This window comes from Xiphophorus couchianus, chromosome 22 (assembly GCF_001444195.1).
Source record: "Xiphophorus couchianus chromosome 22, X_couchianus-1.0, whole genome shotgun sequence".
Classification (NCBI taxonomy): domain Eukaryota; kingdom Metazoa; phylum Chordata; class Actinopteri; order Cyprinodontiformes; family Poeciliidae; genus Xiphophorus; species Xiphophorus couchianus.
Window position 1 is genome coordinate 13,756,380 of NC_040249.1, and position 25,269 is coordinate 13,781,648.

The window sequence follows — 25,269 nt, forward strand, 5'->3', positions numbered from 1 at the left end:
CACATATATTTGTGTATGGGTGGATGTGTGTGACAAATTAATTTCCCAAATTGTTCTAAAATTTTAATTCTTTTTTTTTTTTTGAAAAATGACAAAAACGTACAAAAGTTACAAAATATCTACATTACAAATATGTTAAAGATGCATCACTGCTGCAATGCACAGATATTACTCTTATAAATAACAATACAATACCTAATACAGAAATTAAAACTGAACCTGTGGAGGGGAAATGAAGTAAAATGTCAAAAATGTCACTTTTTTAAAACATTTTCCATCCTAGATATAAAGAGGTGACATCTTAAAGACTTCTAACTGTTGTGGGGAACAGTCTAATTTTATCTCAGAAAATACACAATATAGCTGCTTGAAAAGATTAAGAAATGCTCACAGGAGATGATAATCAGTAAGACAAAATCAAAACATGCCAGTTTTACAGAAAAGGTATGTCAAGATTAACAACAAAACATGTAATTCATATAACAGTTTTATTTCGTTTCAAACTTTAAATAGCACCCACTGACAGTGTTGTGAAGTTGGTAGAAACAGTCATGCACTGAAGCAACACCAGGGGGCACTAAAGGGAAGTGTACCAGCCACAAGACATACAAGATTTCAAGGTGCTCAGATGGAGGTATTCAAATGAGCCAATTTTCAGTTCTCCTAACACCCTGAAAACCTCAAGAATAATGTTAAAAGACAAAGAATAATAATATTATTCATTATATTCAATACACATATTAAAAAAATATACAATGATGAATGAGATCACAAAAAAGTTGAAGAGGTACTTTTAGTTTTCCTGGAGAGAGAGAAACTGTAGAGATTAAATCTTCCTGAGAATGACTGTTTGTTCCACATCAGCTTGAGATTTGAGGCGTTAGTGACACTGCAATCCATCAATAGTTTGGGCCTTTGCTGAAGGAACTCCTTCTCATTACACTAGAATAGCACAGAGATGGGTCACATACCCCGGGATGGCCAGGAACGCCGGGATTACCTGGTTTACCCTCTGCTCCATTTTGACCAGGAAATCCAGGCTTACCAGGAGGACCTGGTTTGCTGTACCCCTGGGGACCAACAGGCCCTGTCAAGATAAAAGCACTGAGCCACAACAGTTGCAATAGGAGACCGATGGACACAGGTATCAGGGCAACAATGCTGGTCAGAACCAACGCAAAAATTGCAACACCATAACTTCAATCCCTCCAGAATTTAAATGATTTAATTTATAATTGTTGTCACAAGCATTCCTTGGCTACCTCGCTTTTGTTTTTCTTTTCACACTTCTTTTCATATTTCTTGATTTGGAGCATGGAAAAGAATAAACATCTAAGAAAGACCTTCAAACTGGAAAAACAAGTTGCAAGTATTTGTTTTTCATTCTGCTGGATTGAACTCAGGTTATAAGTTCAGCTTCAAATGCTAACAGAAGAAGCAGGTGTAAACCACAAAAACATGGTGCAGAAAGAGCATTTAATTGAAAATGACATTTAAACTCAAGCAAGCTGTTGCACAGCTGATCAAAAGTTTAACACCCCAAAAACATAGCTAAAAATATCAAAAACAAACTCAGTAGTGAGTGGCACCCTCACTCTTGCTGATCGCTTCAAGAATATGCTTAGACATGCTTGATGTTGGCTAACTGTAATGTTGATCCATGTGGTGAAGATAGATTAGTGAAGGGCATCTGTGGATTAGAACTGTCTTCCATTTTTGCGCACCACCCTTGCAGTCCATCCCAAACACTTTCAATAGAATTTGTTTTAATAATGTCTTCTCTTTGTTTTTTTTGTTTTTTTCTTCTTCTTTTTTTAACATTTTGAAAATGTACTTAAAATCTGGCCATGGTCACCTCAAGAAATGTGTATCTTTGTGATCTCTTCCCAGTCTTTGTTTAAAAGTGGATAACTGTCTCAAACAACAACCCTATGTGCACAGTTGAAGAAAAGTTGTAAGACTAAACATATACAAGTTAACATACACATTTAAAGTGTCGAAACCTAAGCATATTTCCAAGATGTTCTGTCAATAATGCTTTAATGAATGAAAAGCAACAGTTTCTTACCTGGTGGCCCCGGAGGTCCCTGATCCCCAACCATGACTTGACCAGGGCTCCCTTTCTCACCTGTGTAACCCGGTTCTCCTGCAAACACCATTCTACCTTTAGAGCAAATGTAAACATAGTTTTTGTACAGCACATATTATTCTACTTTTACCTTTCAGCCCAATAATCCCTGGACGCCCTGGACGACCAGGTTGTCCTCTTGAACCACTAAGTCCAGGAAGACCTCTGAGTCCTTGGGGACCAGCTGGACCTTGTGCACCAGGTGACCCCGGTTGACCTTGACATCTTGTACAGCTACTCTGCTGGTTGCTTAGCAGTAATAAAGGCAGCTCACCTTGAATCAGAGACAATGAAGAGATTTTACATGGTGCAGTAGTGTAGAAACAGCTCATTGATTAGTTTGTAAGGCTACTCACTTCTAAGAATGTCTCTGCAGATTTGCCGAATGTGACTGTCTGACATTTCACTTGTCTATAGTAGATCAATATGATTTGTTGGTCATCATTGCATGTCACAACGACTGAAAAAACATTCTGTTTTCAGAAAGTGTCAAACTTACAGATCTGCCTTCGGGTCCTTGTGGCCCAGGGGGGCCTGTGTCCCCTCGCACCCCTTGGGGCCCAGCTGGCCCTGACTGACCTGGTTGTCCAGGCCGTCCCATTTGACCTCCTGGCCCTCTCTGCCCTGGATCCCCTGCTGTCCCTTTCTGGCAAGAATACCACCCTCTTGTTAGAAATGCATGCATTTATACAGGTGGTGCTGATGTATATTATTAAATGTTTCTTCATCTCAACATACCTCCCCCTTGAATCCCACTGGGCCAGGTGATCCCTGGTAATCAGAATAAGTCATCAAAGACATTAAAAATCAATCTACTTCAAAATGCACACCAACCGACATGATCCTGATTATAGGACTGAGTCAAAATAATAAAATCATTCATAACTACATAGAGTGGGATCATGTTAAAAGGAATTTTTCCGATTAATCAAATGCACTGATGCTAAATAAATATTTTTTATAGCATCAATGAATGATGTAAGTCAGCTATGGTATTGACTGTTGAACTCAGATATCTACATACACTACATAGGCGGATGCAAAATAACTTTTTCTTCCTGTCCGACATTAAATTATATAAAACCTTTTTGGTTTTACATCAATTTGAAAATTTGTTCTAATTGCCAATATAGAGTATAATAAGAAACATTTTTTACACTGGTTTTAGAAGATAAATATGCTACTATTACTAAGCCTTTGGATATTAAGAAAGCTCTGATGATGATGTCATTGCTTTGTAGGTCTTTGATAGGTTACCTCAGGGTCATGCACAACCACTAGGAGGTGCTAGAGTACCTGTTTTTTTTTCCCTAGACAAGAACGGACACTATTGAAAGAGTTTTTTACATTGTATCATGTGTAGCTCAAGAATGCATTTTAGGATTTAAAAGCCTATATGTCCACCCCCCCCCCCCCTCCCCCCCCGCCCCCCCATAGTTTTGTAGTTTTGATCAACAAGACTCCCCCATAAACCCCCAAAAGAGAAAGAGACGAAAAAGAAAGAAAGGAAGGAAGATAGAAAGAAAGAAAGGAAAAGAAGGAAGAAAGGGAGAAAGGAGTGACCAAGTCAATTAGTTGACTAGTATCCAAATAAAAATCTCTAGGAAGAAGTGAGGATTTGAGTGCATAGAGAGGAACCTTCTATGCAGAATGGGTCCCACATGAGCAAATCATGCAATTAGTTTCTCCATTCAGAACAAACATTTAAGTTGTCATTGTTAAAAAAGGCTGTTTAATATGCAAAGTACGTAATGCATATCAGTAAGTGTGTACCTTACTTATCCCCTGTCTCATTAATTTATCTTTTTGCTCATTTTTTGTTTGTGGACTAAATTACTTTGATTTTATTGTGTATTTGCATTATTTGCGTTGCTTCTGAGATCTGGTGTAAATTTTAATGTCAACAAACCTCAACAAGAAATTTAGTTTAAGAGAAACAACAATGCAATTAAAATACAAATATGTTATTCCTAACTGACCCAATACAGGAAAGGTTTAATGTCAAACAGGGAGACAAAATTGCTAAGAGTCTTTTTATAAAGTGTCTGTAAATATCTGGTTTCAAATGCAGATCATGTGATATACATTTTTAAAAGCACTACGAAAATGTTGTGAATCACATTATTTTTAATGAAATAAAATGCCAAATATCTGTAAATGTTGGTACATCTGAATAAAAATCCCACCAGATCAAACATTGAAACATCGAGATATCTCAGCTTTTCATTTGTAGTATTTAAAAATGTAAATAACGATTATGAAGTAGCCAACCAAGTTTCATTTACATACCCCCCCAAAACTGGAAACATTATTTTATTTTAATGTATATGTACAGTATATATGTTTTTGAAGACTGGACCAAACTAAATTGCAATAGATTATAAAAATGTTATTGTTTTGTTTTGACATATTATTTTATTTCACCAGCCAACATTGTAATTCTGTATTCTGATCTAAAAAATTATTCGAAAAAACACATACCGGAACTCCTGGTCGTCCATGTTCTCCTTGATCACCTTTCATTCCCTAGTTAGATGAAATGAATAGATTCCAATCAATGTCTAAATTACAGTATATGGTAGAATAAACCCTCTGGTAATCCATTCTCTAAAGGAGTTGAAGCAATTTTAATTTATAATATATTATGCAGAGATAAAAAAAAAAAAAACAACTAAATGTGAAATGTGACAAAAAAAAATTAAGGTTTTGTTTCATGGAGTCTTCAAATATCTTGCACTGGATATTGACTGTTGTGTGTAAACAAAAGTCCCACGTTATAGTAGCTGTCAACATATTTAAAAAGGAGTCTGTGGTGATGTGAAATATTAATGCAGAGCTATGTAGTTATGGTTAAAGCTTACCATCACTCCTGTTTCACCCGTGTTTCCTCTTTCTCCCTGAAGAAAATGAAGATGTGACAGAAAAGGAAAAACAGAAGAAATTTGTAAGCTGGAGATTTGTAAGGATCAAAATCTACAAACAGTGGTGTTTGAATAAAAAAGGGCGAGGAGACTATTATGAAATATTAATTTTTGATCATTGTGTAATGTTTGTATGAAAAATGCCCCTGATTGATTGATTGATTGATTGATTGATTGATTGATTGATACCTTGCTTCCCTTCAGGCCTGGCATGCCTGGGTGTCCCGGTTGACCTGGCAATCCTGGTTCCCCTGTGTTCCCCTTTAAACATATATTTTTGGAAAACAGGGATGTAGAACATAAATAAAATACGTACAGCTACTAATTTAGTAAATAAATTAATTTAATTTGTTTGCTCTTTTTAGATGAACAACAAAGGTATGAATTATAATGTTTTGAAAGTAACTCACCACAAGCCCTTGTGATCCTCTCATCCCAGGTTTACCACTTTCACCTTTGTTGCCCTTGATTTGTTAAACCAGAGATCAATTATTTTTACAGAAAATCATTAGGTTACAGGCAATACATGACTGTAATCATAATTAAATTTGACCAATGTGGTCTAGTTAATTTTGAAGCTTAACATATTAAATGTGTAAAGCTAAAGCCTTTTTCCCTCAGTCCAGTAATTAGTGTCAGCCATAAATGATTAGAAGGCAGAGTATGAACCCAAGAAGAGACCAGAACTGTTGCTTTTAAACTAAAACTTACCCTGAGAAGTGGATCCAGATTTCTGTTAAGTTTTGTTCCACTAAGAGTGCTTTTTGTTACAGTCTCTTTTAGTTAAACCCCTGACCAAGCAAAACATGTAATGCTCTTGAACCACATTATTTTCCACAGATTTTTAATCTGCCCCCCTAGAAAGCTCCAAAAATATCCAAACTAATAGTAATTTAAACTGTATTTTGTGAAGGCTATGCAACATTTACTTTGAGAATATGATTTCACTGAACACTGTGCTGCTCTGTACTTTGCTGCAGTGCAAGAAAGTGAAAGTGCCAGAAATCACCGTAACGCTCCTGCCAGTTGATATGTAATGACCTGCAAAGTCGAACACAATTAGTGAAGCGTTCTTTCTTCACCGTGTTTTACTCCTACCTCAAAAATACTTGCTACAATCACTGGAAAGACCTAATTGTTAGTTAAAATAATAGACTGAGTGAGGGCCAAGTGGCTAACATCACTTTGTGTTTTTGATTTAGTTATGTCTGCTTTGAAGTGGAGAATTTCTCCATCTAACATGATCAGGAAGCACACACTGTCATGCCCGCTCTCTTTCCCCGAATATATAAATGTGATAGTGCAGCATAAATACTTCACAGTCAGTTATATTGGTGGTATGATTTCCTTGGACCGGTTATTTGCAATTATTTTTATTGCCACTTTAATGGACTTTAAACCTACAGCGTCTGCAAATAAATGAAGAAAATTTGTACTTTTAGTTGTTAAAAGTTATTGAACAAATAAGCACAACTGAGCACAATTAAACAAGTTTAGAAGTGTAAAATAACTTAACTTCCAACGTCCTTGATAAACCCAAAATGTTGTCATTTTGCTCTTTTTTAATTTTGAGAATAAGCTAGTAGGGACAACTCCAGCCTGTGGAGGCCCTGTGGAATCTCCCAAGCATTTTTCTCTAAGAAATCAAGTTGCCACCCACGCAACCCTGGCTCAGGAATGGCAGCAGACAGATGTGACAGGTTTTATAGGCAAAGTTATAGTTTTGACACTAACTGAGTATGAACAAGAGCAGCAAAAAAGCCAAATATATCCAAGATGGAAATATGTAGGATCTGACAATAAGATAATTTTTATTATTTTATTGAATTATCAATGTTGATCTACAAAAGACTAGAAACACTGAAAAAATGTTAATTATAAAACTTGAGCATGTTATAGAAACCTCAGAAAGAAACATTTGTTTGTGAAATAACATTTCTGTCAATCTGAACAGCTTGGCAGTAGCTATGCACTTAGAGTCAGATGAAATTAAGACATGACTCTAGTTTCCTTGCACTTGTTGCAAAAGTTTGCATGTGAGATCTCTGGATCATGCTAACATCGCACAACCATCCTGGTCACTATATATCTGACTGTTTTTTCTTTTTAAAAATACTTTTTCAGCATTTTTAATTTACCTCAAATTCTAACAATTTCAGAAAAGTTTAATCTTGCTTTCTAACAGTTATAAGTTATTTACCTTTGGTCCAATTGGTCCCTTCATGCCGGGTTCACCAGGTAAGCCCAATTCCCCCTGCAAGAGAATATATTTTTAAGAACTAATCCATACCAGACCATGCATGTAATTAAGGGACTTGGGTCTCACAGATGGGCCAGCTGATCCTTTGATTCCTTTTGGTCCAGGTTCACCAGTTTCTCCCTTGAATGAGAATCATTCCAGTCAAAGAGGATTGCGATGAATGATGCTTTAATTTTTGCACAACAGCACAATTTTACCTTTTGTCCGTCCAGGCCTGCATTTCCTGGCAAACCAGGAACACCCTGGAGGCAGTCAAGTATGAAAGATAAGTTTACAAGAATTACAAAACATGTTGTTTGGTCAAGTTTTGTCTTCTAAAAATGGCGGGAAATGATTTCTCCTTTTTAAAGTAAGCTTTCATAATGTTTGATGTTCAACTTGAAAACATTCAGTGTGATCTTGTCCATCTTGTAAGTCTGTCTCCCTGATTTAGATCACAAATGGTTAGCAAGCTTCTGGAACTATTGACTCATGTTTTGTGAACCTATTTCAAAACTTTTTGTCACCACCATTGATCATGATCTGGGTGATGACTCCCCAGTAGGAAAAATGTGTTCCCCAAAACAAAGTTCTCAGTTTTAAGAACAAACATTCTCTCGATTGTCTTTTTTCACAGTCAATAATTCAAGCCAAAGTGCGTGTTGCATATAAGGATTATCCTGGGCTGACTTATTGCACTTCTGATTTACTGGCTGTCACGTTCAGTCTTCGTGGTGGTGGTTATGAAATTATGGTCTCAATATGACACTCTACACTTCATGATACTTGGAAAAACATGAAACACAAACTTGGTCTTAGTAATCATGTTTTGAAATGGGTTGATGATTATTCAAGCAGAGAGATAATTTTTGCTAAAGTCGAAAAACAACAACACGGTAAGTAAAAGTTTTATAAATCAATCACATCACATTTGTCATGTCTACAATTTTGAATTAAGTTATGATTGCTCTGAAAATCTACAAAATACAAGAATTGTACAGAACTATCCAGAAGTATTTTTTAGCTTCTTCACATGACCAATACAAAGTAATGCTTAAATGTTAAAGGGAAGGATACATTATTTTTGGATCACTTTATATAAAAAAAATCTGACAATTTTATATTTGTATTCAGCCCCTCCAAATAAAGGATTTGAATAACAATTTTGCACGGTAATTACCAGATTTATACCTATTGCAGCCTCCCATAGTTATTTATTATTTAACTCTCTCCACAACATCTACTCTGACCTGCTTCCTTGTTCCTGTAGAAGAACCACAGCCCCACAGCATGTCACCTTCACCACTATGGTTCACTGGGGATGGTGTGTTCAAGGTGACTAGTAGCATTAATTCTGTACTATATTATCATATTGTACGTTATAATTAATTGTGGTATCCGCAGATTAATTCACCTGAACTGTTTATCTCTACTGCTTCTACTGTAGGCTTCTTTCATTTAAATTTACACAGTGTTTTTCCTAGACTGTCTGGTGTGTTCCTTGCTATGTTTGTTCACAAACATTCTATAAAGAACCTATTAGACCTTCACAAAAGAGTTTTTTACATTAATAACACATAAGTGGACTGTTTACTTACCAGGAGTTTTAGGCACCTGGTAGCACTTGATTTGATTTTTAAATATCCAAATCCAGATCAGTCTGTTTTGAATTCGGATTATAAACTCAGTGTTCAGATTTTAGTTTTAAAATATTTATTTTGAAAACCTTGTTTTCATTTTCTTCTACAGCATAATTACCACTAATTTGTGTTTGTTTTTCTCATAAAATCTAAATCCAAAAACTGTAGTTTGTGTTTGCAAAGAGAAACCACATAAAGATTTTGCGTCTTATAAATGCTTTTGCAAAGCATTGCATATTGTTAACATGTGTACTCACAGGATGGCCTTGTCTTCCATCTGAACCATGAATACCAATGGCTCCAGCTTCACCCTAATAGAGAAAAAAATATCAGATTTTGTTGAAAATCAAGCCATGTGGCTTTAGTGTATTTCTGAATGCTTTATGAAGCACTAAACAATTGATCTAAACATGAAAAAAAAAATGATAGATGTCGCTCTGAACAAACACATGAGTTTCCTATTGATTTGGTTTTAATAGTTGCTAAAAACAACAGCTGTTTTCTTGGAAACCGTTAATTTATCTTCACTGTTCTCCAACTACATGCCTCTGTTACACCCCTCAAATTGGAATGATCTTTGTAACATGCAACACTGTCAGCACTACCAAACCTTTTGACCAGGGCTTCCTTGAATTCCATCTTTTCCATTTCTCCCAGGAAATCCCTGAAATTACACAGAGACATTTTTGTTATACAATACAGGCACAAGGAATCTGGATTTATACTTCTGCATGTGGCACACTTACAGGATTTCCAGGAATACCTGGTGGCCCAGGAGGTCCTATGCTTCCTTTTGCACCCTGGAAAGATAACAACATCCAGTTAAAGAAATAAATATGACAACCCAGGTAGTATCTGAGTTTTTTTAAGCCATTAGGACATTCTGTATTCTTACCAATTGACCAGGTATACCAGGCAACCCTGCAATTCCTGGTAAACCTATTGCACCCTGAATGAGGCCAAAAGATTAAAAGTAAATATTAGATGTGTTGCATAGAGAAGTCCGTCTCTCTGTATACTTGCATAGATGAGCCCATTTCTTAACTCCATGACCAACCAATTAATAGGACAGTACTTTAGCCACTTTAGTTAGCGCATGGAACAAATAGTGTTGAGCAGGTAAGAAGTATACTGTGAATTGAAAAGCTATCAGAAAATCTCAGTCAGCGACATATTCTACTGATATCATTAGCTTTCCATTGCAAATGTGAGAAAATCTGTCTATATTCGGCTAATAGTGAGGAAACACAATTTTACAACTGCACCATTTCCATTAAATAACTAATCAAATTAACATCACCAGTGAATAAGCTTGTTCATGCGATAAGTCATTACAAATCATGGCAGTGACGGATGTGAACAGTTACATCAGATATATTCAGAATTCAGCCACAGTGCTAGAGTTCATCATCTATCAGCCATCAGAGGAGACGTCAGTATCTCACTGAGCCATTGGAGCAACAACCTCTTATATTTGAGAGCGGCTACGTATGCAGTGTTTTGGGGAAATTGTAGACCATGATTTTTAGAGAAGAGCTACAGACTCAACATGTTCAAATGACACACAACTTCTTCTGAACTTTGTTGTAATTTTGTAATGTTGTAATGTTGTAATTAGAGAAAAAAAAACACCCAAAAAAATCATCCTCCTACTACCTGTCATCATTTTTGCCAGAAGTAACAGCCAGCTATTGATCATCTAATGCTTAATAAAAGTCATTCTGCTACAGTTTTGCGAAATACATTTATTTCGATATGACTAAAAGACTGCTTCATCCTAGCGCAAAATATAATATCAATTTATTCAATGTTATGGAATGGAAACTCAGCCACTGATGTTTCCATTAGCTGACAATATTTGTTGAAAACTTGGCCAACATCATGGGTGGAGGATCAGAGAGTGTGCTGTTTCTTTAAAGATAAATGCCACCCATTTTACTTTCTATTAACCATAGAGATTATATTATAGACAGAGAGCCCATTAGACAAATAATCAAAGTGATAATATTATAAATAGAAATGGTTTTGAATTATGCCTTAAAGTGGTTTCCTTTGGTGAACAACTATGACAATTTTTCCTTTACTCAGCATTCTAAATGTCTAAGACTTTTTAGAGGTAGATACAAATGTGTGTGAACATAAGGGAAAAGTCTTTACCCTAAAAGACCTCTGAACATAAGGAGAACCTTAAATGACTCTTTGCTGTTTGGAAAAATCAAGCTTGGATTCTTTTGATTTTTTAAAATTATTATTATTCTGTCCTTCATGAAAGTTCTTTCCTGAGGGCAAACAGAATTGGACTTGTACAAGTGGAAAATCAATTTTCTCATTCAATATTTGTTTTTCACTTGGCACCTATGAAGACTAGTTTAAAAATTGATTGCCAGTTGGCCACAATTTTATTTGTGGAGGAGCCAAAAGCATTGGAGTCTGGTCTTGCTTATAAGTGAAAGTTTTTGAAATGAGACTGGAGGAACCATATATAACTCTGTCTTAACAAGACTGAGTTTGTTTTCAAGCTGAGAAATGTCCATCCATGTTGACAATACAGCCACAAACCCAGACGTTTGGTCACAAATTGTTTGTATTTTATTAGGTCTGACTCCAGTTTCCTTCAAACTAGTTTTTGTTAAATCATTATTTCTACTGTTCTGATTGAGCCAAACATTTTTGACATCTCTTATTGCTGACTCAAAAAATGCCTATTAATGGAGATTTGTGTGGAAAACCTGTAATTTGAAGAACAATAAACTGAGGAAAAAAGAATGTCCTCTTTTTGGACTAAAATGTAACACTACTTGTATCGCTCCAAGAAACTTGCATCAAAGTAGATAGCAAGTATATGTACCGGTGACACTGACATTCTTTCAAAAAAGGAAACAAATCTAACAAATCTAAATCTCTCCCTCAGGTAGAGATGATAATTTTTAGTTATAATATTCTTCATTGTCCAGAAATACACATGGAAATTTGCCTTTGGCTTCAAATGACAACGAAAATCTCAAGAAATCTTGAACACAATTATGATTAAAGTGATGTGCATATCAAGAGAAAATCCAGTCTCTTTTATCTCCTAAAACCTTGACAGTTAAATATAGTTTTGGTCTTCCCAGAAATAAGATTTACTGTCCATTCAATGGAGTTGGATCTTGTAGTGCTGTTTCTTTTATGAAAATTTATTTTCACTTCTATTTATTTATTTTTATTCATTTACATTTTGTGGTCTGGTTTCAGGCAGAACTTGCTTGGTTTGCTAAATCTGGGCAGGTTGGCATTTCCTCAGACATCTCTTTTGATCTTAGCATATTCACTCTTACTACAACTGTCAAAATACAGCAAACAAAAGATCTGACATTAAAGCAGTACAAGGCACTGTCAAAATACAGAGTACTGATCTTGTCATGATGCAATATGTATGTGTGTGTAATTTTTGTTATTTTAAATTGAAATTATGTTTGTTTGTCCCTGACCAGAAATTATATATATATATATTGTATTGTATTGAATATAACATAATTTGAGATGTATTTCCCTTGTCTTTTGTCTTATCTTTAAGACACGTTTTTCTTTTTCAAAATATTTTTTTGTCTTAAACAAGAGCTGCTTAAAGAGTTGTGAACAACAAAACTATATAGATCACTTATTTATTTATTTTTTTTCAGAATTGTTTGGTCAGTGCTGTAAGAATGCATACATGATGTCTATGTTTGAGTCTGATTATAGATAAAGGCTATTTATCTATGAATGAGCAGAAATATAGTTGACTTAGGTAAATGATTCAGCGTTAGCACCTTCTCTCCTTGCTGCCCTGGCAGTCCAGGTAATCCAGGCATACCCCGTTCGCCCTAAGCAAAGGAAAAAGCAGACTTACACTAAAACACTAAAAAGTCAGAAGGTAGAACAATTCTACTCAATTAACTTTGCCATGAATATTGTTTTAACCTTCCTACCAAAACACCCGGTCTCCCTTGCTCGCCTTTGTACCCGTCTGCTCCTTGTGCCCCCTAATGAAATTGACACAAAAAGGCACCTTTTTTCAGGATAGTGATCACCAAATGAATATTTTTACTATAGTAACAAAATACTGATTTACCTTAAGTCCTGGTGGACCTGGAAGCCCAGGAAGTCCTCTAAGGCCAGGAATACCCTTCAAATTTAACAAATTATTTATGGTTGATTAAACACTTAATTCAGAGGCAAGAGACAATTAAACTCTTCCACTGAACTTTAGATAAAGTTGTATACATGTTCATTTTCTATAATAAGAAACACATTCTGATCAGCAAGGACTTAAATGTCTGTGCTCTAAACATTTCAAATAAATGTGATATAAAACATCAACATTTGTAAAGAAAACTGGTACTGGTTCACTTTTCTAAGTTGCAGGGCAGGATCCAATCGCATTTGATCACACTATATACCACATACCAGTAGATCTCAACCTTGTTCCTCAAGGCACACTGCTCTGAATGTTTTAGATGTTTCCCCGCTTCAAGCGCATATCATTTCAACTAATGGCTGATTAGCAGGTTTTTGCTGAACTGTTGTTTCTTAAATCAGGAAAGTGTCTAAAACATGCAGAGCAGTGTGCCTGGAGGAAACACTGCTATAGGCTACAATACAAATTGTGCTTGAACACTTTCATTTTATTCAGCAAGGCAGCAAGTTTCTGTCATGCAATGGAATTTCCTACAAAAAAAGCAGAATGGAGCCACCGGTTCACAGATTCGCATCATGGACACTCAACTGCTTTATATGAACCGTGATGAGATCAACATGCAATGTTGGTAGTTTTTATCACCCCGACATTTGCAAAGGAGGGAAAGTTAACAGAAAGTATCATTTAAATAAGGTTTTATTTTAGGTAATTTTCCAATCTTACATCTCCAATGGCTGCCTTAATGCTTAATTGGAGCATTAAGGTAGCCATAATTTATCAAAGCTAATGGTAATTACAGTCTCTTACCAATTTATTTATACCCTTTTAATTATTCAGCCTCCCATGTTTACCACAAATAATATCCTGTGCAACCAATTGCCTGAAGAATTCACTTAATTAGCAAATCCACCGGTGTGTCATCCAATGACATACCGTATAAATACAAATGTTCTGTGAAGGCATTAAAAGTTTTGTTAGAGAACAAACAGCGCCATGAGACGTAAATTAGTTTATAAAACAACATCTCAAGCTTTGAGTATTACAGTTTAGTCCAGGACTGGTGTCCTGTAGGTTTTAGATGTATTTCTCCTTCCAATACAACTGAGTCAAATAATGAGGTCATTAGCAGCACTGTGGAGAACTTGACTGCACTGAGGAGATAATTCTGCTATTTAATTGAAGCGTGTTAGACCAAGAACACGTCCAAGAGTTGCAGGAAACTCACTCTCGAGGATTGGGATTGCCTGGGATTTCCCTAGTCTAGTATTTTATGTGGATATGGAACAAGTGGCTCCTAATCAGACAAGCAGGGGTATCAGTGGAGGAGCTGTAGAGATCTACTGCTTAGGTGGGAGTGCTGGGAACATGACAGTTATTAGTCAACAAGTCAATGAGAAAAGGTTTAAGGGCTGGGAATACTTTTGTAAATCACAATAGATCCTGTGTTATTCAGTGAGACATAATATGACAGTTTTTGTGTAATAGGTCACTTAACAAAAAAAACCTATCAGTATTTACAACAATTTTCAAACAACAAAGAAAATCTTAAAAAGACCTAATGAACTACATGAACTCATCAACGATCATTTTTATTGTTATTTTTAATCGAATGATTACCGGTTATTTGCTGTGTGTTTGTATAATTATTTATGTAGTACTCACAGGCTTACCATCAGCACCAGCAGGTCCAGGTTGTCCAGGGATACCCGAGCTTCCTTTCCCCCCCTAAAAAAGTGTAAAAAAATAAAAAATAAAAAGGGCTTTAGTCATTTTGACTAAAACTGTTATCCTTTATTGAACAACCTTTTGTACAGTGGAGCTATTACAAACATCAATGGTGTCAACATGTTTCTGTTGTTTATTTATCCATCAACTGCTGATCAAGCGGGTTTGTCTAATGTAAGATTTACTGTTTGGAGCCACATGGAACATCTGCAAGCCAGCTACACTCCAGGCATTTTGGATCTATTAGGAAATGTTGTAAAAACACACTTTGTAACCTTATAAAAAAAATAGCTCCCTGAAACCATGTATTGAAGGTTTTAATTAGCAAGTTTTTTTTTTTTTTTCCTTGGCGATATCTAAGAATCTTGTGAATTACTTTTGCAATTCACTATTATCCGCTATCAGAAAAATTAGAAATACAAGCCCTATTCTACGTTGTTTCTGATTTTCTTTTTCAAGCGTTCCTTATTAAGCAAGTGGTCTGCCATTTTTTAGGAATGGGTACATTACATCTTAGTCTGAAAGGAACTTTAAGTTATTTTAAATCGCAAGCTTCAATTTAACTGCTGAGAACTGTTTACCCATTAAAGACATTAAAGTACTAAGACCTCTCAAACTGTTCTAAATCTGATTACAGTTATTTAATTTGACCTATTTGCAAAGTGCAAAGTCATGGAGTGAAACAGCATGTAGACAACTCCTGGGAATTAACACAATTTTCTCAAACCCTGTGCACATAAAGGAGTTGGAGACCTGATTTATACCAGGCTTACCAATATATCATACATATATAAGCCATATAATATTAATCATTCCCAAATATCTGCCACAGTTGAAAGATTTTTGTTTCAGTTTATGTGTGCATGATTTCAGTACCACTTTAACAACCAGGATCCTTTGCTCTGAAAGGTCAAAACTGTTTTCAAGGTTTTGTATTTACAGTTGCATCATTTAAATATCACACAATTAAGCATCCTGACAACACAAGATAAAAGGGGCGTGGGAAGAAGAAAAAAGAAAAAACTGACTGCTGTTCCTGGTGGTCCGGGAGGTCCAGGAGGACAAGTACAAGGTTCCTGTGTTGGTTCAGTGTAATCAGCATTGTTGGAGCACTGTAACAGGCAAGCAAAATGTTTTACAAATCAACCCGACTCATTGTTAAAAAGTAAATAGATCTTCCTTAATCATGAATTGCCAAAAATTAACTATATTTTTTGAAAGCTTGATCACACACACTTTAACAGACTATAAACGATGGAAAACACATCGAAAACAAAAGCTGTGTTAATAAATGGGAAGATTTTTTTTACATCTTTCTACACTGTTTCTGTTGATCTTTCTTTTGAACATCTTCACATTAGAAATAGCAATTTGGCAATAACTTTGTGTCTGTAGCAGTTTAAAGCCAAAATAAAAACAGGCCAAAGATTCACAGCCAAGTAGCAATAAAATTATATCTATACAGAGTGCAGCATGTTTGACTCTAAGCCATAAGTCTTCCTTCAGCAGATCAATTAATGCATGCCAGATGTGACTTTAGGATTACATGGTGAGTTTGCAACTTTCCTATAAAGAATGCCAGTACCCCACAGAGATGAAATATAAAGCAAGAAAGCGCCATGCTGTTTAAAGCAGTGGAAGTTGAGAATTTAGCACATCCTGAGACGCTTTGACATCTTTATAGGCCATTTACCTCAGAGAAAGGGTCAGAGAAGGTCATAGGTAGGTGAATATGTACTCACAACTCCAGGTATTTCACATGCAGTTTCTCTGGTGTTCTGCTCAGGGTCACAGTAAATGCGAAGTTTCTGGATTTCAAACTAAACATAAATGGTTTAAGGGAAAAAAAGTGTTAAATATGAAACTTTTACTTTTGGGAATCCCAAGAAGCCTATGCAAAAGAAGCTGATTTGAACATAGGAAGTAATTGTGTAACATTAGACTGAGTTTTATTCGAGCAGTGCCACCAATGAATTGAAATTACCATTTTATAGGAGCTAAAGAAACAATAAGTGCCCTCACTAGGCACTGGGCTGCTTCATATTGCCAGACCTCCCTTGGTGTTCAAGCAACATTACACTATTCTTCCATGATTTGGTGTTCTGACGATGCTGGTGGTAAAAAGCCTCCGGAAAATCTGTTTCATATAAGCCCCATTTGTTAAATTTCTAGCCTCATAAAAAACACACATAGCTGTATTATCAGGGATGTAAATCAGTCTGGAATAAAACAATACAGTACTGTGTAGCAAAAAAATCAAAGTAGTTACAATTTTATGCAAGTATCAGTCTCAATGTGGTAGAGATAGCTGTATCTAAAGGTTGTTTTATTGTTAATATTTATACTCTATCTATAATTGAGTTATTTAGTGGCTAAGTAAAAAATTGGCATCCAGTTACAAAAATCTTCTTACAGTGCTTTCACTGTGTTAAATGTCTTGAATCACTTAACACATCATCAAACTCAACAACGCTGAGCTACAAGATCATGCACTTTTGAACAATTTACTGCTGCAATGATCAACAGTCAAGATTTGGAGAACTGAACATTTGCAAGCATTATTTTTTTTTTTTTGAAAAGTTGTGCAATTAGATTAATTAAACACCCAGCACTACGATCTTGTGAACAGAAGATTTAACTAATAATAATTTAGGTAATAGATCAAGTTAAAAATGATCAGGATACACTTACAGGCACAGTTGTTTCCTTGTTTACATATTTTCCAACTTGGGTTTTCCCATTGATGAAAATGCCGACAGAGGGCTCAAGAGGCTGTGTCTCCATTTGCAGGTTATCAACATAAAGAGTAACATCCTCTTCGGTTACCAGTAGCCGCAGCTGGTGCCACTTTTCATCAAACAGCTTCTTTGATCAGACAAAACATGACATAAAAATCATGACTTTACTGGTTGGTGGTGACCATATAATTGAAATAAAAATGGCAGCACACATTGATCTAATTCTACTATAAAACTATATTATTTATATATATATATATTCTCAAGCTATGGTTAAACAGGCCAGGAGACAGCATGACTACTAGCGAATGGATAACAGGTTTCCTTCACAATTGCAATAGACCAATTAAAATCAGATTGTTGTCCTTATAAATGTAAGTTATGCATACATAGAAAGGAGGTTTAACAAGCTCAGCCTTTAAGCTGCTTCAGAGTGTAGATAATGCACATACCTTCTTGTTCAATATGTGAATTAACTTTGTATTAAAAGCAAAGCCCACAAAATACTAACAAAACCAGAGGGCCATATTCAGACGTTATTGCTTTGTGGCTGTAAGTTGTTGATTATGTGGTCAGCTACAACATCACAAAAGCCACTCATTACTAACTTGTGGACCTTTTTCCTCCACAAATGCCAGTCAGAGGCTCTATTGTTTTCATGGTTTCTACATCTTTAGGTAAAAAGAACAGCTATTTTTTACAGTTTACATTCAATAAAGCTATGGCTTTATAATACAGAACTTGTACTACTGAACGCATAAAGTGATGGGTCAATTAGAACCACAGAGCCCAAATCAACATTGATTGAAAATGAAATATCTTTGCCACCTATTGTTAAAAGGGAAAAGAAAAACAATGCCGGAAAACAATCTACATTGTTTAACAGTATTATTTAAAAGAAACTTTGCTTTGTATGTGCCATCTGTCAGTACAAAATATCTAGATACATCCAATTCACATGAATAAGAAAAGCATTAACCTGTCTTTTTAATTTTTCTCCTTCATGATCTTACCCTTGATAATTGGATGCAGCAGAAAGTCATACTTTCACACTGTATAAACCAAAAAAGGATGAGGGCGTGTTGACTGCAGCTGCTGTTTGATTATTTCTAATCATGTTACTTCCCTCCCACTCACCACCTTTGCTGCAGTATGTTGAACTGACTTTTCCGGGTCAAACAACATGTGAGAAAACTACCTGTGGACAGGAGTAAATGGCACTACAGAGGGTCTATCTGAATCACAACATCTACAGTACTGCAGAGGGGGGGAAACTTTGGAGTTATTTAGATTTTTTTCCTTTAACCCTTTGAGTCCTAAGTTTCAAATCTCTGCCTGGATGTTTTTGTATATTTTAATTGTACTAAGTTCTTTAGATGTCCTGTGAGTAAATATATATTGCCTATTTATCCATAACAACCAGAATTTTAATATCTAGCAGGTATTTTAGGAATTTACCATCTATTAAAAGAGTCCCTGCTCTTTTTTTTTTATTTTTTATTTTTGTAGCAGATTTTCTAAAGCTTTTAAATCAAACTGTGAAGCCATTTCAGAATAAAAGCAGTGGAAACTTACCCTTGCAGTCTGTTGTGAAAATGTGACAGTTTGAATTGCATTTGGTGTATTACTGGTTGTTGTGAACATGACGGTATTATCCAGACCATTTAGAGTCACTGCCATCTGAGGATCTCCATCATGGGTCTGTATTCTCCACAGGTCCCACTTCTCCACGGCTACAGATCCTTTATACCGCAGTGTGGCCACAAATACATATGATGGAGGGAAGCCATCAGGAAAAAGGCTCCTGTGTGAGTTAAGAGGAAAGTGGTTAACTATCACATGAAGATGAAAAGGAGTTTTAAATTGTTGCTGTTATTACCTAGTAGTTTCACTCAAGTCAACGAAAGATGTAACTTCATATGCTTTAGTGCCATAAAATGATCCTTGCGTTTTTTTAGTTTTCTTAGCTAAATTTAATTTTAACAGAATATCGAAGCCCTTCTCGTCACGGGAATCTATGGGAATTTTTGCTGGACAAACTGTTTCTGTATCAGGAAAACACCATGAATTAGCAAAGAAGTACGTTACAGCATGATGAGAATCACCTGACCAGGAGCTTCTTACCTTCACATAGTTTCTGACGTATGACCTGAATGATCCTGGTAATTGCTTTGTAGTCCTCAACAGAGAACACATAAGTTGTGGAAGGTTTGTTTGCAATGTCCCTCAACTCATTCTCTTCTGTCTCTGGCCCAACTCCAATTGCAAACAGAATTATCCCTTTTTTTCTTGCTTCCTCGGCTGCTTTCATGACCTCATCTTGAGATTTCCCATCTGTGAGGACAACAGCAATTCTGGAAATGCCTGCTGGGCCCCTTTCGGATAGTCCAAACAATTTGTCAGTGGCAAACTTAATGGCAGTTCCCGTCCTTGTGTTCCCTCCCATGTAGTCAATCTTTTGCATTGCTTTGATGAGATCTTTGTTTGAGGAGAACTTCCCCAGAGGTATTTCTAAAATTGGGTCATCACTATACTGGACCACACCGACCTGAGTAAACTTCTGTCCAATGTTGAAGCTGGTTGTGATGTTGACAAGCCATCGCTTTACAATTTCAAAGTTGACATCCACAACACTCCATGAGCCGTCTAAAATAAAAACTAGATCGCATGGAGCGGTCCTGCAGCCTGACATAAAACAGAACAGGTTGATCAATAAAAAAAATAACCAAGGAATAAATGTGACTTATGATGAACTTGCCAAACTCAAAGTGTTTTCTTTTTTACTAAATGAATGAAATTGACTGTTTAATACACATGGTTAGTATATTTAAGTGCAATAAAATTAAGTTATCTTACTTCTCAAGTTTTCATCTTGCGTTGCACCGATCAAAGACAGAAGCACAAAGCACAGGCATCTTAGGAGCCAATGCATGGAAAACGTTTTGCAACCCATCATACAGCTGTCTTGATTCTTAATGGTGTACCTACATTAAAAAGGAAATCATGCTTTCAGTTCCAAGGATAAAGAACAAACATATCATATATTTTAGGATGTGCTTTTTATTATTTCTGACTTGATAGATACTATTATGTGTTTTGGAAAAGAGAAAAGATACATGTCACGTTTGTGTGAATCATTCCTGACAGCAATTATTAGGGACTCTCTGATCCAATCGCAGGTATATGTGATCCCAATCACAGCTGTTCTAAGTGAAAGCTAAGAAATCTCTGAAAAACTCAGAAAAACTTGTCTGTGAAGATTGTTGCAGCTTACTTGCATAAATATGATATAGTTTGATCAAAATCTAATAAAGATAATAACATGATGATAGTCACACATAACAAATACGGTTGTATTAAAAGCTTTAAATGGATTTGGACTGCATGAACAAGGACCACAACACAGAGCTTATTAGCGCTGGGAAAATTCTTTGGGGGAAACCCTCTACAAGTTGTAAGCCACACCCCTTACAACTTACAGTCAGGGTCTGTAAGCTCTTTTTCAAAACTTACAATAACATCCACAGGGATGTTATTATAAAGCAACAAGCTACAAACTGTGAAGGCTACTGTTACTCCCTTTATTGTCAAGTGATATGATTTGTTCTCCACACTGCACTAAGATTTCCAAAGAGAGCTTTCAGGGTATGAGAAAGCACTGCACCGAATGCAGCTGAAGCCCTTGTCATTGAGAGTTATAACATTCAAAACAAAACTGCTAAGTACCTAAAAGGGGGGAACGACTTTTTCTAAAGGTTTTGCCCACACACGATTGCCCACTGCACTAAAATATGTTACAAGGTGAATTTTTACGGGTTATATCAAAATAGAGTACAAACATGATAGCAATTTCCTGTATTATGAAGTGTCTATATACTGTATATTCATGGACATTTAGATACATTTAGAGAAAATTAAAATATCTCCTCCACAAGATCAGAGAATAACAAGCTTGAGATAATTGTAACAGATCAACTTTTCCCTTTAACTTATTCCCTAGTTCTACTATACATGGCACTGCCAGTCTTACTTAATAAACATCTTATAGTTTTCTGTTGGATTACCATCTGCTTCCTCAAATCACAGTCTGTTCTTGACTCAGAGGCAACAGACCACTATAGGAAAACTTTGCTCTTACTCTTTACTTGGAAATTATACTCAGCCTTTTTTCTCTGATGGAGAAAACCACTTGCAGGACTTTGTCATCATCAGAAAATGAACTTATTATAACAGATATCTATCACAGAAAGAAGGTTTTAGGCTCTAATCTCGTTAAACGGGTATAGACGGTGGATGAATTGACAACTAACTATATAACTTCATGTCTTGAAGTAACAATTTGCAAATCAATTTTTGTCAATTTAAAAAGGGGCGTGGGAGAGAGTAATGTGCCTTATTTAGAAATGAAAAGCAAAATTTCAGTTTTTCTCCAATTGTGTGTCTCTGTTGACTTAGCGGTGACCTGCCTCTCATTCAACCAATCACTTTACATTAAAATGTGAGAAGGATTTTTAAAAATGCAGTGGCAAGAAAACCATTGCATACAACACAATGCCCAATTTGGAAAGCATAAATTAAAAAAGAAAACTCTGCCTTACATGCATAACTACTGAATACACTGCAATTCCTGGTTGTGCTGCAACCAACATGTGTAATAATAATGGAAAGTATTGTAGAGGAGAGTTCAGTCAGCAGAAAGCAATTATTTGTTAAAGTTCTTTGTTTGGCTGTATACTTTTTACTAGTTTCCAGTTTGTAAAACTGCTGACTTCTCTAAAAGAAAGCATTTGTAAATGAGGACCAGATATGCCATACAGAATAAAACACAGGATAAAGAATGTTACTGGAAAGGAGTCAACCTTCTTTAAATGACGACACGTCTTCGTATGTCACCAAAACGGTGGCCATGGCCAGGGAATAACCCTTGCCCTCCCCAAAGGCTTTTATCCCAGTGTAGCCAAACAGGGGTCAGACACTTCAACATGACTGCATTTTTCCACCATGTAAATCCGTAGCAACATATTCAAGGCAGGGGGAGGCGTTCAGCTGCTGTAGTTGTGTAAGTCATTTTCCTCTGAATTTTTTCCCCCTCTAGAGACCTGGAGTAGGCTGTTGGAAAACCCCCTCACTGGCAGCATCCAGCTTCTGGGATGAGTTTCTCCTCGACTGACTTTCCCCAAACCAAGCATTTCTGTGTCTCTACTTGAGGCACATGGAATTAATTTACACTGTCGGACAGCAAAATTCCTGCTGCCGACAGTAACTAAACACATGTAGTCATGGTGAAGTGACTCCTTCTTCATCCAATCATAATAATACCCAATGCAATATTGCAGGTGCAGTGTTTTGAGGCTTACATGAGGGAGGTGTGTGCGCACACCTGTGTTTTAGGTTAGAACTTGTAGAATGTATCAAATCAACTTTTGGTAAAAGCTACAATAATTGCAGAGTTACAATTTATGAAAATGTGGTTGACATTCTTCATATGCCGAGCCACAAATATTAAAATCTTTTGGGTTATTTTTTAGTAGCGGTTTTGGTTTAGCTAAGGATGTCATTCAGGAAACTGCTGACCAAATGACTTCTCCACAGAAAGTCGCATCTGTTCAGCATGAGTGACATCAATCACACTGATTTAATGACTGCATCAGACCTGACACTTAGTTCCACTTGCCAGTAGCTTTATTATAATATGTGTAACTAAAGTACAACATACTAAAACAGGTTTTTATGTTATGAAACTGAAGATTTGAACTCTGTTTGGACAACTAAAGTTACATATATACACATAATCTGTTGTAAACTTGGCAAGAGAACGATGTTCCATTCCAGAAACAACTGCTGTTCAGCATGTGGAATCCTTGCCAAGACCAAGGGGGATTTAATGCTGCCAAATCTGTTCAACATATCCAAGCAGCTAAATAGTGCCATGTGAAACATTATCTTGTTAAGTCCTTGGCTTTCACAGTTTTTCCTCAAAACATCCTTACAAGTAGATGTTTTCTGTTGTCAAACTGGTCCTGCTGGATACAGAACTTTTGCATGAAAACACACATACTGATATTAGTCATGCAATGTTGTGATGCAAATCTTTTGGACAGATTTAACAAAAAAAAAAAAAAACACACACACACACACAAAACAGTAATTCCAAGAAATTAAATAGCAGAAAAATATTCAGATGATTTCATTCATTCTCCTCATGGTGATAGAATAAGAGGTGATGACAGATCTAATATCTTCCGTATGTGTCGAGGTGTTGCAAAAGCTTTACAGAATCTTACTCACTAAATAAAATCTTAAGATATATATGTAGTATTGGGAAGAAATAGCAAAATAAATAAATATCAAATTCATACCAATAATGTCCTTGCACCCTTTCTAAAACATCAGTGTATGTATTACATCACAGTTGTATAATAATATGAGAATAGCATTGCACAACTGTAAAAAAAAATCTTACAAATTTAAAAATTCAAAAAAATAGAATGAATTGCACAAAATAGAACAAGTGTTACCATTAAGTGTCCAAACCTTTGACTGTAATCCTGGTAATCCTCTCATTGAGAGCCAGTGATCAATGCTGCTTGGAGCCCTGCGTTTGCAGAAACTGGACCTGGAAAGAGGCGCACATGTTTCTCAGCTGAATGAGAGCCTGCCCTTTGTAGACGCTCTCTCTGTCTTCTGTTTCGGTATGTCTTCCTATCCACCCTCCGACCCCCTTTTACTCCCAACTTTTACTGGCCGACAGCCACACTCAATTATCATGCGTGGAAAGAGAAGCTGATAAGGGGAGCATAAAAATAGTAAAGAAGAAAGCCCGTGTTGGTCAGCCTAAAAGGAAAATAACACTAATGAACACAATCCTCTTCCAAAAAAGTTGATGGTTTGGACAGAGAGCAAACCGAAGAACAGGGAGTTTCTTTTTTTTATTTCTTGAGCAGAACAATTATTTGACAAACAGTCCAATTCTGCTATACGGTGAAAACTTAACGGCATCTGTTGTTCTTTGCTCTACATTCTATCACTCCAATTCCACAAGATATTAGAAGGGAACAACAAATTACATTGGATGAATTAGGAGGGTACAAGGTGTGAAGAGGCTTCCATGAACAGCTGGAAGACATTAGAAATGCTGATTTGCAGCTGTTATCTGTGGAGCAGGCAGATTTCACTTTAATCCTCTTGAACATGTTCTATCACGCTTGGACTCTGGTTATAAAGGCTCCAAACAATCTTACGATGTGCAAAGCACATTTAGAACAGAACAGTTCACAGAAGCAGACAGACGGCTCCTAATAATAATGTTTTTTTTGTTTTTTTTTTTAAATCAATTTGAAATTTCAATAAAATTTTAAATAGGCAAGGTAAGAGAGGGAAAATTTCCAAGTCCTGATGCAAGATTCCCAAATAATATTTGGTGGCCTACTACTCCAAAATATTGCTTTCAGGTCATTTTCAGCTACATTTCAGAGAAAAATATATCACAATTCAATTAATTAGCAGAATTGCAACAATTTTGCTAGTAATTCTCTGCTTTGACCAAATAGTACACCACGCATATTTAAGTAACACCATCAATTGACTTGATCTGCACCTTGTTTATGAAGCATTCTGAAATTAATCGAAATTGTTTTGTAGATATTCCTAAAGCGTTTCCCTTTATGTGAGCATGGCAGGGATTTCATTGCAATGGCCTTGTTGACCCTGAGCCTCAGC

The 25,269-nt window shown here is 36.1% G+C and overlaps 1 protein-coding gene across 4 annotated transcripts; it reads right to left on the reverse strand.

Moving 5' to 3' along the window:
• Positions 1 to 50: 50 nt before the first annotated feature.
• col21a1 (collagen, type XXI, alpha 1) lies at positions 51 to 24,255 on the reverse strand. Of its 4 annotated transcripts, none has more exons than XM_028007244.1 (29): positions 24,085 to 24,253; positions 20,407 to 20,534; positions 19,675 to 20,235; positions 19,430 to 19,595; positions 19,126 to 19,354; positions 17,504 to 17,677; positions 16,555 to 16,632; positions 15,841 to 15,924; positions 14,750 to 14,812; positions 13,022 to 13,075; positions 12,879 to 12,932; positions 12,720 to 12,773; positions 9,824 to 9,877; positions 9,675 to 9,728; positions 9,539 to 9,592; positions 9,186 to 9,239; positions 7,507 to 7,551; positions 7,376 to 7,429; positions 7,250 to 7,303; positions 5,460 to 5,513; positions 5,239 to 5,310; positions 4,990 to 5,025; positions 4,610 to 4,654; positions 2,867 to 2,899; positions 2,628 to 2,774; positions 2,485 to 2,539; positions 2,220 to 2,402; positions 2,069 to 2,146; positions 51 to 1,087 (listed from the first exon to the last, which is right to left on the reverse strand). In XM_028007244.1, exons 2-29 carry the CDS (start codon positions 20,504 to 20,506, stop codon positions 900 to 902), a joined length of 2,877 nt encoding a protein of 958 aa, XP_027863045.1. In that variant the 5' UTR covers positions 20,507 to 20,534; positions 24,085 to 24,253; the 3' UTR covers positions 51 to 899. The 4 variants fall into 4 exon arrangements, with proteins under 4 accessions (XP_027863045.1, XP_027863046.1, XP_027863044.1 ...); XM_028007245.1 differs by having other exon boundaries at positions 17,504 to 17,674; positions 24,069 to 24,253; XM_028007243.1 differs by having other exon boundaries at positions 24,069 to 24,253.
• Positions 24,256 to 25,269: the final 1,014 nt, after the last annotated feature.

Bases quoted from the DNA above. Each gene is read 5' to 3' on its own strand.
- col21a1 (XM_028007244.1), bottom strand. From the start codon at position 20,506: ATGATGGGTTGCAAAACGTTTTCCATGCATTGGCTCCTAAGATGCCTG. The intron at 5,514-7,249 runs GTAAATAACTTA...TAACAAATCAAG, and splicing joins AGGGACCAATTGGACCAAAG to GGCAACAAAGGTGAAAGTGG. The intron at 1,088-2,068 runs GTAAGAAACTGT...TTATCTTGACAG, and splicing joins GGGACCTCCGGGGCCACCAG to GGCCTGTTGGTCCCCAGGGG.